The 13844-nt window shown below is 45.1% G+C and overlaps 1 protein-coding gene across 5 annotated transcripts; it reads left to right on the plus strand.

The window, feature by feature from the left end:
• Positions 1-91: 91 nt before the first annotated feature.
• Positions 92-4760, plus strand: LOC119363488 (calcium-dependent protein kinase 19). Of its 5 annotated transcripts, none has more exons than XM_037628858.1 (9): positions 92-365; positions 1134-1929; positions 2966-3109; positions 3212-3364; positions 3449-3561; positions 3632-3799; positions 3969-4096; positions 4288-4387; positions 4476-4550. In XM_037628858.1, the coding sequence occupies exons 2-9, from the start codon at positions 1212-1214 to the stop codon at positions 4548-4550; spliced, it is 1599 nt and encodes a 532-aa protein (XP_037484755.1). In that variant the 5' UTR covers positions 92-365; positions 1134-1211. The 5 variants fall into 5 exon arrangements, with proteins under 5 accessions (XP_037484755.1, XP_037484753.1, XP_037484756.1 ...); XM_037628856.1 differs by having other exon boundaries at positions 92-341; XM_037628857.1 differs by lacking the exon at positions 92-365 and adding an exon at positions 793-904.
• The last annotated feature ends 9084 nt before the right edge of the window (positions 4761-13844 follow it).

The raw sequence follows: 13844 nt of genomic DNA on the forward strand, positions 1-13844 counted from the left end.
TATTAAAGTCCAAAAGCAAACGGTAATTCTAAAGCTGCTCCAAGCACTATACGGCACTGCCCCATTTCATCTCCTTTTCCTTTTCTCCGTACCAACCTTTTTTTTTTCTTCCCGAGATTTCAATTCTTGCCCGTGTGTATTAGTCGCTCTCACGATTGGGGGCGACGCTAATCGCGGTGCCACCACTTCCAATCCACTCTCGGTCTCTCGCGGTCGCCGTGCCGAGCTGTTCCTGCTCTGTCTTCAACTACTCCAAGATTTGTTCTTTAGACGCCTGCAGCTTCGGTGCGCAGGGACGGCGGAGAGCTCGGGACTTGGTTCAGAGCTTAGGATCTTTGTCGGTACGCGTCTCCGCCATGTTCTAGGTTCGATGTGCTTGCTGACGTATCTGTTCGTGGATTGGGTCGCTCTTCCATCTATGGAAGATTAGGTATAGGTACCATTCCGTGTTTTGGGTTCGTTTTAGGTAGGAGATCGAGAATTTGATCTGACTGTGGAAAGCTTGCCCCATCTTTGGATCTGACAGTGGCGCAACAGCTTGATGCAAGCTACGGGAGCTCATTCCCAGGAGCTCTCTACTGCTGCACTTGTTTTTTTGCAATCTCTTCAACTCTCATGTCGTGCATATGTTCTTGGATTCAGTAGATTTCTGGTGCTGGTGTTTTACAGATTGGTGGAAACGATCCTGTGTGCTGTAGTTTTCTTCTTTTTCCCTGGGTGCCGCGTTGGCGACGTTGCTTTCTGTCGGCTCTTTCTTTTGTCTGTTACCCAATTTGCGTGTATCCTTATCTCCTCTGATTGTTGCTTCCGGTGTCACCAAAGCGACCGGCCATCTATCTTGTGCTGCAATTCTTGCATTCCTTGCACCGGATTGGGAGTAGAAAGAGGTCAACCTGTGTCAAAGGCAACTGCTTCTTCTTCTTCTTTTCCCCTTCTGCTGTTCTTGTTTGAGTTCTGCTTCTAGATCCACTTTCGGCTTTCTTTTCTTTTTAGTCCAGTCTCTTGAATGAATTATTACTTTGTGGATTCAACGATGAGACGTGGATGAGTTCATATATGATCCAGTATTCCAGTATAATAATTGTTTTACGTGATATATTTTTTTGAGAGGGCCTTTCTTGGGTTGCTTGCAGATTCAGGTTTTGATTGGTTTCGTCTGCTCGTCTGGCTGGGTTGTAAATTTGGAACTGGAAGGAAGAATTTGAGCACAGATGGGCCAGTGTTGCAGCAGAGCTACGTCCCCGGATTCTGTCCAAGGAGGAGCCAATGGCTATGGCTATTCTCACCAGCCAAAACAAGCACAAACACCTCCTAGTTACAACAATGCTCAGCCACCACCACAAGCTGAGGTGAGGTACACACCGCCAGCGATGAACCCTCCTGTCGTCCCACCTGTGGTTGCCCCCTCAAAGCCCATGCCGGACACGATTCTCGGCAAGCAGTACGAGGATGTGCGCTCTGTCTACTCCCTTGGCAAGGAACTTGGTAGGGGGCAGTTCGGGGTGACGTACCTTTGCACTGAGATTAGCACTGGCAGGCAGTATGCTTGCAAGTCCATATCCAAGCGCAAGCTCGTGAGTAAGGCCGACAAGGAGGATATCCGCAGGGAGATCCAGATCATGCAGCACCTATCTGGGCAGCCGAACATAGTGGAGTTCTGTGGAGCATATGAGGACAAGGGCAGCGTGCATGTTGTGATGGAGCTCTGTGCAGGCGGGGAGCTGTTTGATCGGATTATTGCCAAGGGGCACTACTCAGAGCGTGCAGCTGCTACAATCTGCAGAGGAGTTGTGAATGTTGTCAATGTTTGCCATTTCATGGGAGTGATGCACCGCGATCTGAAGCCAGAGAACTTCTTGCTCGCGACCAAGGATGAGAATGCTGTGCTCAAGGCCACTGATTTCGGGCTTTCGGTCTTCATTGAAGAAGGTAACACAAATGATATATAAGCTGCATATGCTTGCCAACTGCATTTTGTTGTTGAACACCTCTAATAGCAACTGGATATATCTATCTATCAAGTCCATAGGGCATAGGCTGCTCGTAACTATTGTATTGCTGTTGGACTACCTAATAGGGTTGGAGTTCCCTAGATGGTCTAGTTTTGGATTTGACGAGTTTCAATGTTGTTCATTCCGAGTCGTGGAGAAATCGAGCAGTCAAGCCATTTTGGTGATGCTATGGGCAGTTTTTTTGTGTGTTGACATAAACATACCATGTCAATATGCTTTCAGTAAATAAAGTAGAAAAGGAAAGTTTTCTATACTAATGGTCCAAATTTGGGTTCACAGTGAACCATCTATTTTTTAACCATGCTAAGCTTGGGTTAGCATCGAAAATAAACATCTGATTCCATGTTAGTTACTATCAGCGCATAGGGAAGGCGTCTGCAGCTGCTTAATGGTTGCTCATCGGTCTTTTGGGTCGTCCTCATGGTTTAGCTTATCGCCGTGGTTTTGGTGGAGTCGATTGTCTACATCCAAGGTGTTCTTCCTTCGTGATGTAGATGTGTGAGGGCTTGGGACAGTTGCATGTTGGGAATGCCTATGGGGTTGGCGGTGTGGTCCTGGGGTCTCAGAATTTGGGAGTAGTCCGCATGTGGTCTATTTGTATTGGTTTTCGTCTGGTTCTCCATTAATTAACTGGGCAACTCTCTTCTTCATTAATTGATGAGGCAAATCTTTTGCCTCCGTTTTGAAAAAAAACTAGCAGCGCATGATAGAACTAATCATGTAAGGGAATTTTCTAGAGGCATTGCGACTTCGATATTGAGGTAGTCATGCTTCAATGGAGGCAACCACCGTCCTGTAGAATTGTAGCTCATGGAATTATCCAGGAAGTCTTTGGGTTGCAAAGATTAAGACTGAATGGCTATTCATTTGTGCTGTTTGAACTCTAGTTATTGTATACAAAATGGACTTTTGTTCATGTGTACTAACTACTAAGTGTCTTGCAAATATATCAGGAAAAATGTATAGGGACATCGTTGGAAGTGCTTATTATGTTGCTCCTGAAGTCCTTAGGAGAAACTATGGTAAAGAGATAGATGTTTGGAGTGCAGGTGTTATTCTGTACATTCTTCTCAGCGGTGTTCCTCCATTCTGGGCTGGTAAGTTTGCCTCTAAAGTCCTGATGTACTTCCACCTTCTGAATTCAGGTATACAATTATTGCAGCAGCATGTTGTTATTCATCTTCTGTTTTACTTTGCAGAAACTGAGAAGGGAATATTTGATGCTATTCTTCAAGGGGAGATTGACTTTGAAAGTCAGCCATGGCCATCAATTTCTGAGAGCGCTAAAGACCTTGTGAGGAAGATGTTGGCACAGGATCCAAAGAAAAGAATTAGTTCAGCCCAAGTTCTTCGTAAGCTTCTTGACAGTACATTATTAACCTTCAAATCTTAGTTCTTTTCGCCAAATCTGATATTTTTTCTGTATGCTGGATCAGAACATCCATGGCTCAGGGAAGGAGAAGCATCAGATAAACCTATTGACAGTGCTGTTCTTTCTAGGATGAAGCAATTCAGAGCAATGAATAAACTGAAAAAGATGGCTCTAAAGGTTATTATTATCTTCATGCTCATAACTGAATGCCTTTTTGTCTGGTGTTTATAAGCAAGTGTGTATGCAGGTTATAGCTTCAAATCTTAATGAGGAAGAGATCAAGGGCCTGAAGCAAATGTTTATGAACATGGACACAGACAACAGTGGGACAATCACATATGAGGAACTCAAAGCAGGACTAGCCAAACTTGGATCGAAGCTCTCAGAAGCTGAAGTAAAGCAGTTGATGGATGCGGTACGCAACTCCTCTGAACTACTCCCTCCGTACCATAATATAGGACGTTTTTACAGTTTAAATTGAACTGCAAAAACGTCTTACATTATGAGACAGAGTAGTATTACAGTATTTTTTTTCCAACCATGATATTCTTGACATTGTATACCTACCTCTTGATCCATTCCAGGCTGATGTGGATGGCAATGGATCAATTGACTACGTTGAGTTCATAACAGCAACCATGCATAGACACAAGCTCGAAAGAGACGAGCATTTGTTCAAGGCGTTCCAGTACTTTGACAAAGACAACAGTGGGTGAGTATTCTAATCTGAACTGTGAATTCCTACAACTGATAGTGTTGTTTTCTTCACCAAACCTTACCAGTGAGACATGATATTCACAGGTTCACACTTCATTAATTTTAGTGTAGTTGTATAATGCACCTGCACAAAAGAGATGAACCACATGGCTTGATTTGACAAAGGATTACCTTGCTTTAATGCAGCTTCATCACAAGAGATGAACTGGAGACTGCTTTGATTGAGCATGAAATGGGCGATGCGGATACCATAAAGGACATCATATCAGAAGTCGACACAGATAATGTAAGTCTGCGTATTGGCAGTATTTTCTCTGACTACAACTTGTTTGTTCCTTACATTTTCTTGATGGCGCTCTTGTGGCAATTTACAGGATGGGAGGATTAACTACGAGGAATTCTGCGCTATGATGAGAGGAGGGATGCAGCAGCCAATAAGGCTCAAGTAGTCTTTCCTTAGAAATGGTGTACCATTAGCAACTGTTCTTGGTTCCTTTTTTCGCTGCTGCACGGATGAGAAGTTCTCTTTGGCGTTGTTGAGATGATTGTGTATATCTTGTGGCCTTTTGCTCGTGCATGTTGTTCCTCTAGTGTTTTGGACCTACTTTCTTCTGCAAGCTGGTTTTTGCAAGTACATCTAATAAAAGAGTATTTTTGCACGTCAAATGTGTCCCAGTGTTGCCAGGCAAATGGCATTAGGAACATAATTTGCAGGAAAGACGCCTAATTTCCAAGAGCTTTCTGTCACATTCTGTAAATGATTTTGTTTAGAGAAGACAGCAAAAGGTATCTTATACTAGTATTTGATAATTATCAAGGAAAATGATAGTTGGGAGGACAAGAAGACACAGCAGCAACAAGAAAAACAAACACAAGGCCTTTCAATCCCAAACATGTTGGTCTAGGCTAGAATTGAAACCGATTAAGATAAGATACTGAAACCAAGTCATGGTTTTGGTACATGGATAGCTAATTTACACGCATGCCTGTCAATGACTAGTTCTTTGGTGATGTTTCTGTCCTTCAGATTTCTCTTAACGGACTTCTTCTACGTCAAAGATTGGACTACCCTGACCCTCTTTGACATTATCAGTGCTTTTTTCATGTCAAAGTTTGGTCTACCCCCCTGCTCCTCTTTGATATTACGAGCATGCTTCATTCGTCCACTACACACGAAAGCTTTTGGAGGTCTGAGTTGCATATGCTCAAAATATCTTGGACGATGTTGGACAACCTTCACTTTGATCGGTGCCACCGTGCCATCCCAACTCTCTAATGTATATTATCATTTCAGACCTGATCCTTTCATGTTAGCCACATATCGTCTTAACATGTGCATCTCTGCTACACTTAACTGTTGGGTATGTCACCTCTTGGTTGGCAAACATTCTGTTGTCCTATAGAAAGCCTCTTTTAGCTTTTGTGACACTCTTGTCACGCAGGACGCCAGAAGCTAGTGCCACTTCACCCATCCAACTTTGATTCGATGGATCACATCTTCATCAACGTCAGCATCCTTCTCCAGGATTGACCCCAAATATCGGAAGATATCCTTCTAAAGTACTACCTTCCCATCAAGGCTAACCTCCTCCTCGTGCCTAGTAGTACTAAAACCACATCTCATGTACTTAGTTTTAGTTCTGCCAAGGCTAAAACTTTTTGATTACAAAGTCCGTCTCCACATATTTGACTTCATGTTAACCCTAGTTCGACGATCATCAACTAGCACCACATCATCTGCAAAGAGCATGCACCATGGAATATCTTCTTGTCTATCCCTTATGTAAGGGCATATTTATCCCTAAGGTGTTTTGGTGATTGATGACAATGCTTTTGCGGACTAATCATGTGCCTTGAGTATTTCAGACGTTTCGTCACTAGGCACAAGACGGTTTGGTGCCCCTTGAAGACTATTGAAGACGGCGTTTTTCAACGTTTCTTTTCAGTGGATTTGAGTCGTAGGAAAGCCATACTATTAAGAGGGGGTCCGCGTTGGAAAGGTTCGGGTGGAATCATCACGTACACGTTTACTCCCTCTGCACCGCCTTTCCCTTTGCGCTCTGGAGCATCCTCCGTTTTCTTCATATATATGCAAAGAGAAGGATTCCTAGTGTTGCTGTTCTGAGGCATGCAGTAGTACTGCTCTTAGGAGCGGTAGTACCGCACGCCCTTACGGTAGTACCGTATGTGCCCACGGTAGTACCGCTCCTAAGGAGCTGTAGTACCGTGGCCTGAGACCAGACTCAGCCGCTCGTGCGGCTGTAGGGGCGGATGTAATTTTTTTACATCCGCGCCCTACGCGGTAGTACCGCCCCATGCGCGCGGTAGTGTTGGGGAACGTTGCAGAAAATAAAAATTTTCTACGCTTCACCAAGATCAATCTATGGAGTCATCTAGCAACGAGAGAGAGGAGTGCATCTACATACCCTTGTAGATCACGCGCGGAAGCGTTCAAGAGAACAGGGTTGATGGAGTCGTACTCGTCGTGATCCAAATCACCGATGATCCTAGTGCCGAACGGACGGCACCTCCGTGTTCACCACACGTACGGTTGGGGAAGACGTCTCCTCCTTCTTGATCCAGCAAGGGGGAGGGAGAGGTTGATGGAGATCCAGCAGCACGACGGCGTGGTGGTGGAAGTAGCGGCGATCTTGGCAGGGCTTCGCCAAGCTCAACGAGAGGGAGAGGTGCTACGGAGGGAGTGGGAGGCGCCAGGAGCAGGGGTGCGCAGCCCTCCCTCCCCCCTCTTTATATAGGGGCCCTGGGGGGCGCTGGCCCCTAGAGATCCCACTCAAGGGGGGCGGCGGCCAAGGGGGGGACTTGCCCCCCAAGCCAAGTGGGGCGCCCCCACCCCTAGGGTTTCCAACCCTAGGCGCAGGGGGAGGCCCAAGGAGGGCGCACCAGCCCACCAGGGGCTGGTTCCCCTCCCACTTCAGCCCATGTGGCCCTCCGGGATAGGTGGCCCACCCGGTGGACCCCCGGGACCCTTCCGGTGGTCCCGGTACAATACCGGTGACCCCCGAAACTTTCTCGGTGGCCGAAACTGGACTTCCTATATATAAATCTTCACCTCCGGACCATTCCGGAACTCCTAGTGACGTCCAGGATATCATCCGGGACTCCGAACAACTTTTGGGTTACCGCATACTAATATCTCTACAACCCTAGCGTCATCGAACCTTAAGTGTGTAGACCCTACGAGTTCGGGAGACACGCAGTCATGACCGAGACGACTCTTCGGCCAATAACCAACAGCGGGATCTGGATACCCATGTTGGCTCCCACATGTTCCACGATGATCTCATCGAATGAACCACGATGTCGAGGATTCAAGTAATCCCGTATATAATTCCCTTTGTCAATCGGTACGTTACTTGCCCGAGATTCGATCGTCGGTATCCCAATACCTCGTTCAATCTCGTTACCGGCAAGTCACTTTACTCGTACCATAATGCATGATCCCGTGACGAAAACACTTGGTCACATTGAGCTCATTATGATGATGCATTACCGAGTGGGCCCAGAGATACCTCTCCGTCATATGGAGTGACAAATCCCAGTCTCGATCCGTGTCAACCCAACAGACACTTTCGGAGATACCTGTAGTATACCTTTATAGCCACCCAGTTACGTTGTGACGTTTGGTACACCCAAAGCACTCCTACGGCATCCGGGATTTACACGATCTCATGGTCTAAGGAAATGATACTTGACAATGGAAAAGCTCTAGCAAACGAACTACACGATCTTGTGCTATGCTTAGGATTGGGTCTTGTCCATCACATCATTCTCCTAATGATGTGATCCCGTTATCAATGACATCCAATGTCCATAGTCAGGAAACCATGACTATCTGTTGATCAACGAGCTAGTCAACTAGAGGCTCACTAGGGACATGTTATGGTCTATGTATTCACACATGTATTATGATTTCCGGATAACACAATTATAGCATGAATAATAGACAATTATCATGAACAAGGAAATATAATAATAATCATTTTATTATTGCCTCTAGGGCATATTTCCAACAGTCTCCCACTTGCACTAGAGTCAATAATCTAGTTACATTGTGATGAATCGAACACCCATAGAGTTCTGGTATTGATCATGTTTTGCTCGCGGAAGAGGTTTAGTCAACGGATCTGCGACATTGAGATCCATATGCACTTTGCAAATATCTATGTCTCCATCTTGAACATTTTCACGAATGGAGTTGAAGCGACACTTGATGTGCCTGGTCTTCTTGTGAAACCTGGGCTCCTTGGCAACGGCAATAGCTCCAGTGTTGTCACAGAAGAGAGTGATCGGCTCCGACGCATTGGGTATGACTCCTAGGTCGGTGATGAACTCCTTCACCCAGATTGCTTCATGCGCTGCCTCCGAGGCTGCCATGTACTCCGCTTCACATGTAGATCCCGCCACAATGCTTTGCTTGCAACTGCACCAGCTTACTGCCCCACCATTCAAAATGTACATGTATCCGGTTTGTGACTTAGAGTCATCCAGATCTGTGTCGAAGCTAGCGTCGACGTAACCCTTTACGACGAGCTCTTCGTCACCTCCATATACGAGAAACATATCCTTAGTCCTTTTCAGGTACTTCAGGATATTCTTGACCGCTGTCCAGTGTTCCATGCCGGGATTACTTTGGTACCTTCCTACCAAACTTACGGCAAGGTTTACATCAGGTCTGGTACACAGCATGGCATACATGATAGACCCTATGGCCGAGGCATAGGGGACGACACTCATCTTTTCTCTATCTTCTGCCGTGGTCGGACATTGAGTCGAGCTCAATTTCACACCTTGCAACACAGGCAAGAACCCCTTCTTGGACTGATCCATATTGAACTTCTTCAATATCTTATCAAGGTATGTGCTTTGTGAAAGACCTATGAGGCGTCTCGATCTATCCCTATAGATCTTGATGCCTAATATGTAAGCAGCTTCTCCAAGGTCCTTCATTGAAAAACACTTATTCAAGTAGGCCTTAATGCTGTTCAAAAGTTCTATATCATTTCCCATCAAAAGTATGTCATCCACATATAATACGAGAAATGCTATAGAGCTCCCACTCACTTTCTTGGAAACGCAGGCTTCTCCATAAGTCTGCATAAACCAAACGCTTTGATCATTTCATTAAAGCGAATGTTCCAACTCCGAGATGCTTGCACCAGCCCATAGATGGAGCGCTGGAGCTTGCATACCTTGTTAGCATTCTTAGGATCGACAAAACCTTCTGGCTGCATCATATACAGTTCTTCCTTAAGATGGCCGTTAAGGAATGCAGTTTTGATGTCCATTTGCCATATCTCATAATCATAGTATGCAGCAATTGCTAACATGATTCAGACGGACTTCAGCTTCGCTACGGTAGAGAAAGTCTCATTGTAGTCAACCCCTTGAACGTGTCTATAACCCTTAGCGACAAGTCGAGCTTTATAGATGGTAACATTACCATCCGCGTCCGTCTTCTTCTTAAAGATCCATTTGTTTTCTATCGCTCGCCGATCATCGGGCAAGTCTGTCAAAGTCCACACTTTGTTTTCATACATGGATCCTATCTTGGATTGCATGGCTTCTAGCCATTTGTTGGAATCTGGGCCCGCCATTGCTTCTTCATAGTTTGAAGGTTCACTGTTGTCTAACAACATGATTTCCAGGACAGGGTTGCCATACCACTCTGGTGAGGAACGTGTCCTCGTGGACCTACGAAGTTCAGTAGTAACTTGATCCGAAGTACCTTGATCATCATCATTAATTTCCTCTCTAGTCAGTGCAGGCACCACAGGAACATCTTCCTGAGCTGCGCTACTTTCCGGTTCAAGAGGCATCACTTCATCGGGTTCTACTTTTCTCCCACTTACTTCTCTCGAGAGAAACTCTTTCTCCACAAAGGACCCATTCTTGGCAACAAAGATCTTGCCTTCGGATCTGAGGTAGAAGGTATACCCAATGGTTTCCTTGGGGTATCCTATGAAGACACATTTTTCTGACTTGGGTTCGAGATTTTTAGGTTGAAGTTTCTTGACATAAGCATCGCATCCCCAAACTTTTAGAAACGACATCTTAGGTTTCTTCCCAAACCATAATTCATCTCAACGGATTTAGACGGATTTAGACGGTGCCCTATTTAAAGTGAATGTAGCTATCTCTAGAGCGTATCCCCAAAATGATAGCGGTAAATCGGTGAGTGACATCATAGATCGCACCATATCCAATAGAGTGCGATTACGACGTTCGGACACACCGTTACGCTAAGGTGTTCCAGGCGGCATGAGTTGTGAAACGATTCCACATTTCCTTAAGTGCGTACCAAATTCGTGACTTAAATATTCTCCCCCACGATCTGATCGTAAGAACTTTATCTTTCGGTCACGTTGATTCTCTACCTCATTATGAAATTCCTTGAACTTTTCAAAGGTTTCAGACTTGTGTTTCATCAAGTAGACATACCCATATCTACTTAAGTCGTCAGTGAGAGTGAGAACATAACGATAGCCTCCGCGAGCCTCAACGCTCATTGGACCGCACACATCAGTATGTATGATTTCCAATAAGTTGGTTGCTCGCTCCATTGTTCCGGAGAACGGAGTCTTGGTCATTTTGCCCATAAGGCACGGTTCGCATGTGTCAAATGATTAATAATCAAGAGACTCCAAAAGTCCATCAACATGGAGCTTCTTCATGCGTTTGACACCAATGTGACCAAGGCGGCAGTGCCACAAGTATGTGGGACTATCGTTATCAACTTTACATCTTTTGGTATTCACACTATGAATATGTGTAACATCACGTTCGAGATTCATTAAGAATAAACCATTGACTAACGGGGCATGACCATAAAACATATCTCTTATATAAATAGAACAACCATAGATTTAAATGAGTAACCATTTCGTATTAAACGAGATCCAGATACAATGTTCATGCTCAAAGCTGGCACTAAATAACAATTATTGAGGTTTAAAACTAATCCCGTAGGTAAATGTAGAGGTAGCGTGCCGACGGTGATCACATCGACCTTGGAACCATTCCCGACGCGCATCGTCACCTCGTCCTTCGCCAGTCTCCGCTTATTCCGCAACTCCTGTTTTGAGTTACAAATATGAGCAACCGCACCGGTATCAAATACCCAGGAGCTACTACGAGTACTGGTAAGGTACACATCAATTACATGTATATAACATATACCTTTAGTGTTGCTAGCCTTCTTGTCCGCTAAGTATTTGGGGCAGTTCCGCTTCCAGTGTCCCCTTCCCTTGCAATAAAAGCACTCAATATCAGGTTTGGGTCCATTCTTTGGCTTCTTCCCGGCAACTGGCTTACCGGGTGTGGCAACTCCCTTGCCATCCTTCTTGAAGTTCTTCTTACCCTTGCCTTTCTTGAAACTAGTGGTTTTATTGACCATCAACACTTGATGTTCCTTTTTGATTTCCACCTCTGCTGATTTCAGCATTAAAAATACTTCAGGAATAGTTTTCACCATCCCCTGCATATTGTAGTTCATCACAAAGCTCTTGTAGCTAGGTGGGAGCGACTGAAGGATTCTGTCAATGACCGCCTCATTCGGGAGGTTAATGTCCAGCTGGGACAAGCGGTTGTGCAACCCAGACATTTTGAGTATGTTCTCACTGACATAACTATTTTTTCCTCCATCTTACAACTATAGAACTTGTCGGAGACTTCATATCTCTCGACTCGGGCTTGAGCTTGGAAAACCATTTTCAGCTCTTCGAACATCTCATATGCTCCGTGTTGCTCAAAACGCTTTTGGAGCCCCGGTTCTAAGATGTAAAGCATGCCGCACTGAACAAGGGAGTAATCATCAGCACGCGACTGCCAAGCGTTCATAACGTCTTGGTTCTCTGGGATGGGTGCTTCACCTGGCGGTCCTTCTAGGACATATGCTTTCTTGGCAGCTATGAGGATGATCCTCAGGTTCCGGACCCAGTCCGTATAGTTGCTGCCATCATCTTTCAGCTTGGTTTTCTCTAGGAACGCATTGAAGTTGAGGTTGACATGAGCGTTGGCCATTTGATCTACAAGACATTTTGCAAAGGTTTTTAGACTAAGTTCATGATAATTAAGTTAATCTAATCAAATTATTTAATGAACTCCCACTCAAATTAGACATCCCTCTAGTCATCTAAGTGATACATGATCTGACTCAACTAGACCGTGTCCGATCATCACGTGAGACGGACTAGTCATCATCGGTGAACATCTCCATGTTGATCGTATCTTCCGTACGACTCATGTTCGACCTTTCGGTCTCTTGTGTTCCGAGGCCATGTCTGTACATGCTAGGCTCGTCAAGTCAACCTAAGTGTTTTGCATGTGTAAATCTGTCTTACACCCGTTGTATGTGAACGTTAGAATCTATCACACCCGATCATCACGTGGTGCTTCGAGACAACGAACTTTCGCAACGATGCACAGTTAGGGGGAACACTTTCTTGAAATTATTATAAGGGATCATCTTATTTACTACCGTCGTACTAAGCAAATAAGAAGCAAAACATGATAAACATCACATGCAATCAAATAGTGACATGATATGGCCAATATCATTTTGCTCCTTTTGATCTCCATCTTCGGGGCGCCATGATCATCATCGTCACCGGCATGACACCATGATCTCCATCATCGTGTCTTCATGAAGTTGTCACGCCAATGATTACTTCTACTTCTATGGCTAATGTGTTTAGCAATAAAGTAAAGTAATTTACATGGCATTATTCAATGACATGCAGGTCATACAAAAAATAAAGACAACTCCTATGGCTCCTGCCGGTTGTCATACTCATCGACATGCAAGTCGTGATTCCTATTACAAGAACATGATCAATCTCATACATCATATATATTTCATTCATCACATCCTTTTGGCCACATCACATCACAAGGCATATGCTGCAAAAACAAGTTAGACGTCCTCTAATTGTTGTTGCATGTTTTTACGTGGCTGCAATAGGGTTCTAGCAAGAACATTTCTTACCTACGTAAAACTAGAACGTGATATGCCAATTTCTATTTACCCTTCATAAGGACCCTTTTCATCGAATCTGATCTGACTAAAGTGGGAGAGACAGACACCCGCTAGCCACCTTATGCAACTAGTGCATGTCAGTCGGTGGAACCTATCTCGCCCGCGTACGTGTAAGGTCGGTCCGGGCCGCTTCATCCCACAATGCCGCCGAAACAAGATAAGACTAGTAGTGTCAAGAAAATTGACAACATCTACGCCCACAACAAGATTGTGTTCTACTCGTGCATAGAAACTACGCATAGACCTAGCTCATGATGCCACTGTTGGGGAACGTTGCAGAAAATAAAAAATTTCTACGCTTCACCAAGATCAATATATGGAGTCATCTAGCAACGAGAGAGAGGAGTGAATCTACATACCCTTGTAGATCACGCGCGGAAGCGTTCAAGAGAACAGGGTTGATGGAGTCGTACTCGTCGTGATCCAAATCACCGATTATCCTAGTGCCGAACGGACGACACCTCCGCGTTCAACACACATATGGTTGGGGAATATGTCTCCTCCTTCTTGATCCAGCAAAGGGGAGGGAGAGGTTGATGGAGATCCAGCAGCACGACGGCGTGGTGGTGGAAGTAGCGGCGATCTCGGCAGGGCTTCGCCAAGCTCAGCGAGAGGGAGAGGTGTTACGGAGGGAGAGGGAGGCGCCAGGAGCAGGGGTGCACAACCCTCCCTCCCCCTCTTTATATAG

Source organism: Triticum dicoccoides, chromosome 2B (genome assembly GCF_002162155.2).
Source record: "Triticum dicoccoides isolate Atlit2015 ecotype Zavitan chromosome 2B, WEW_v2.0, whole genome shotgun sequence".
Taxonomy (NCBI): Eukaryota; Viridiplantae; Streptophyta; class Magnoliopsida; order Poales; family Poaceae; genus Triticum; species Triticum dicoccoides.

Coding starts and splice junctions, on each gene's coding strand:
- LOC119363488 (XM_037628858.1), top strand. CDS start 1,212: ATGGGCCAGTGTTGCAGCAGAGCTACGTCCCCGGATTCTGTCCAAGGA. Junction 3,562..3,631: donor TGAAAAAGATGGCTCTAAAG/GTTATTATTATC, acceptor GTGTGTATGCAG/GTTATAGCTTCAAATCTTAA. Junction 4,388..4,475: donor CAGAAGTCGACACAGATAAT/GTAAGTCTGCGT, acceptor GGCAATTTACAG/GATGGGAGGATTAACTACGA.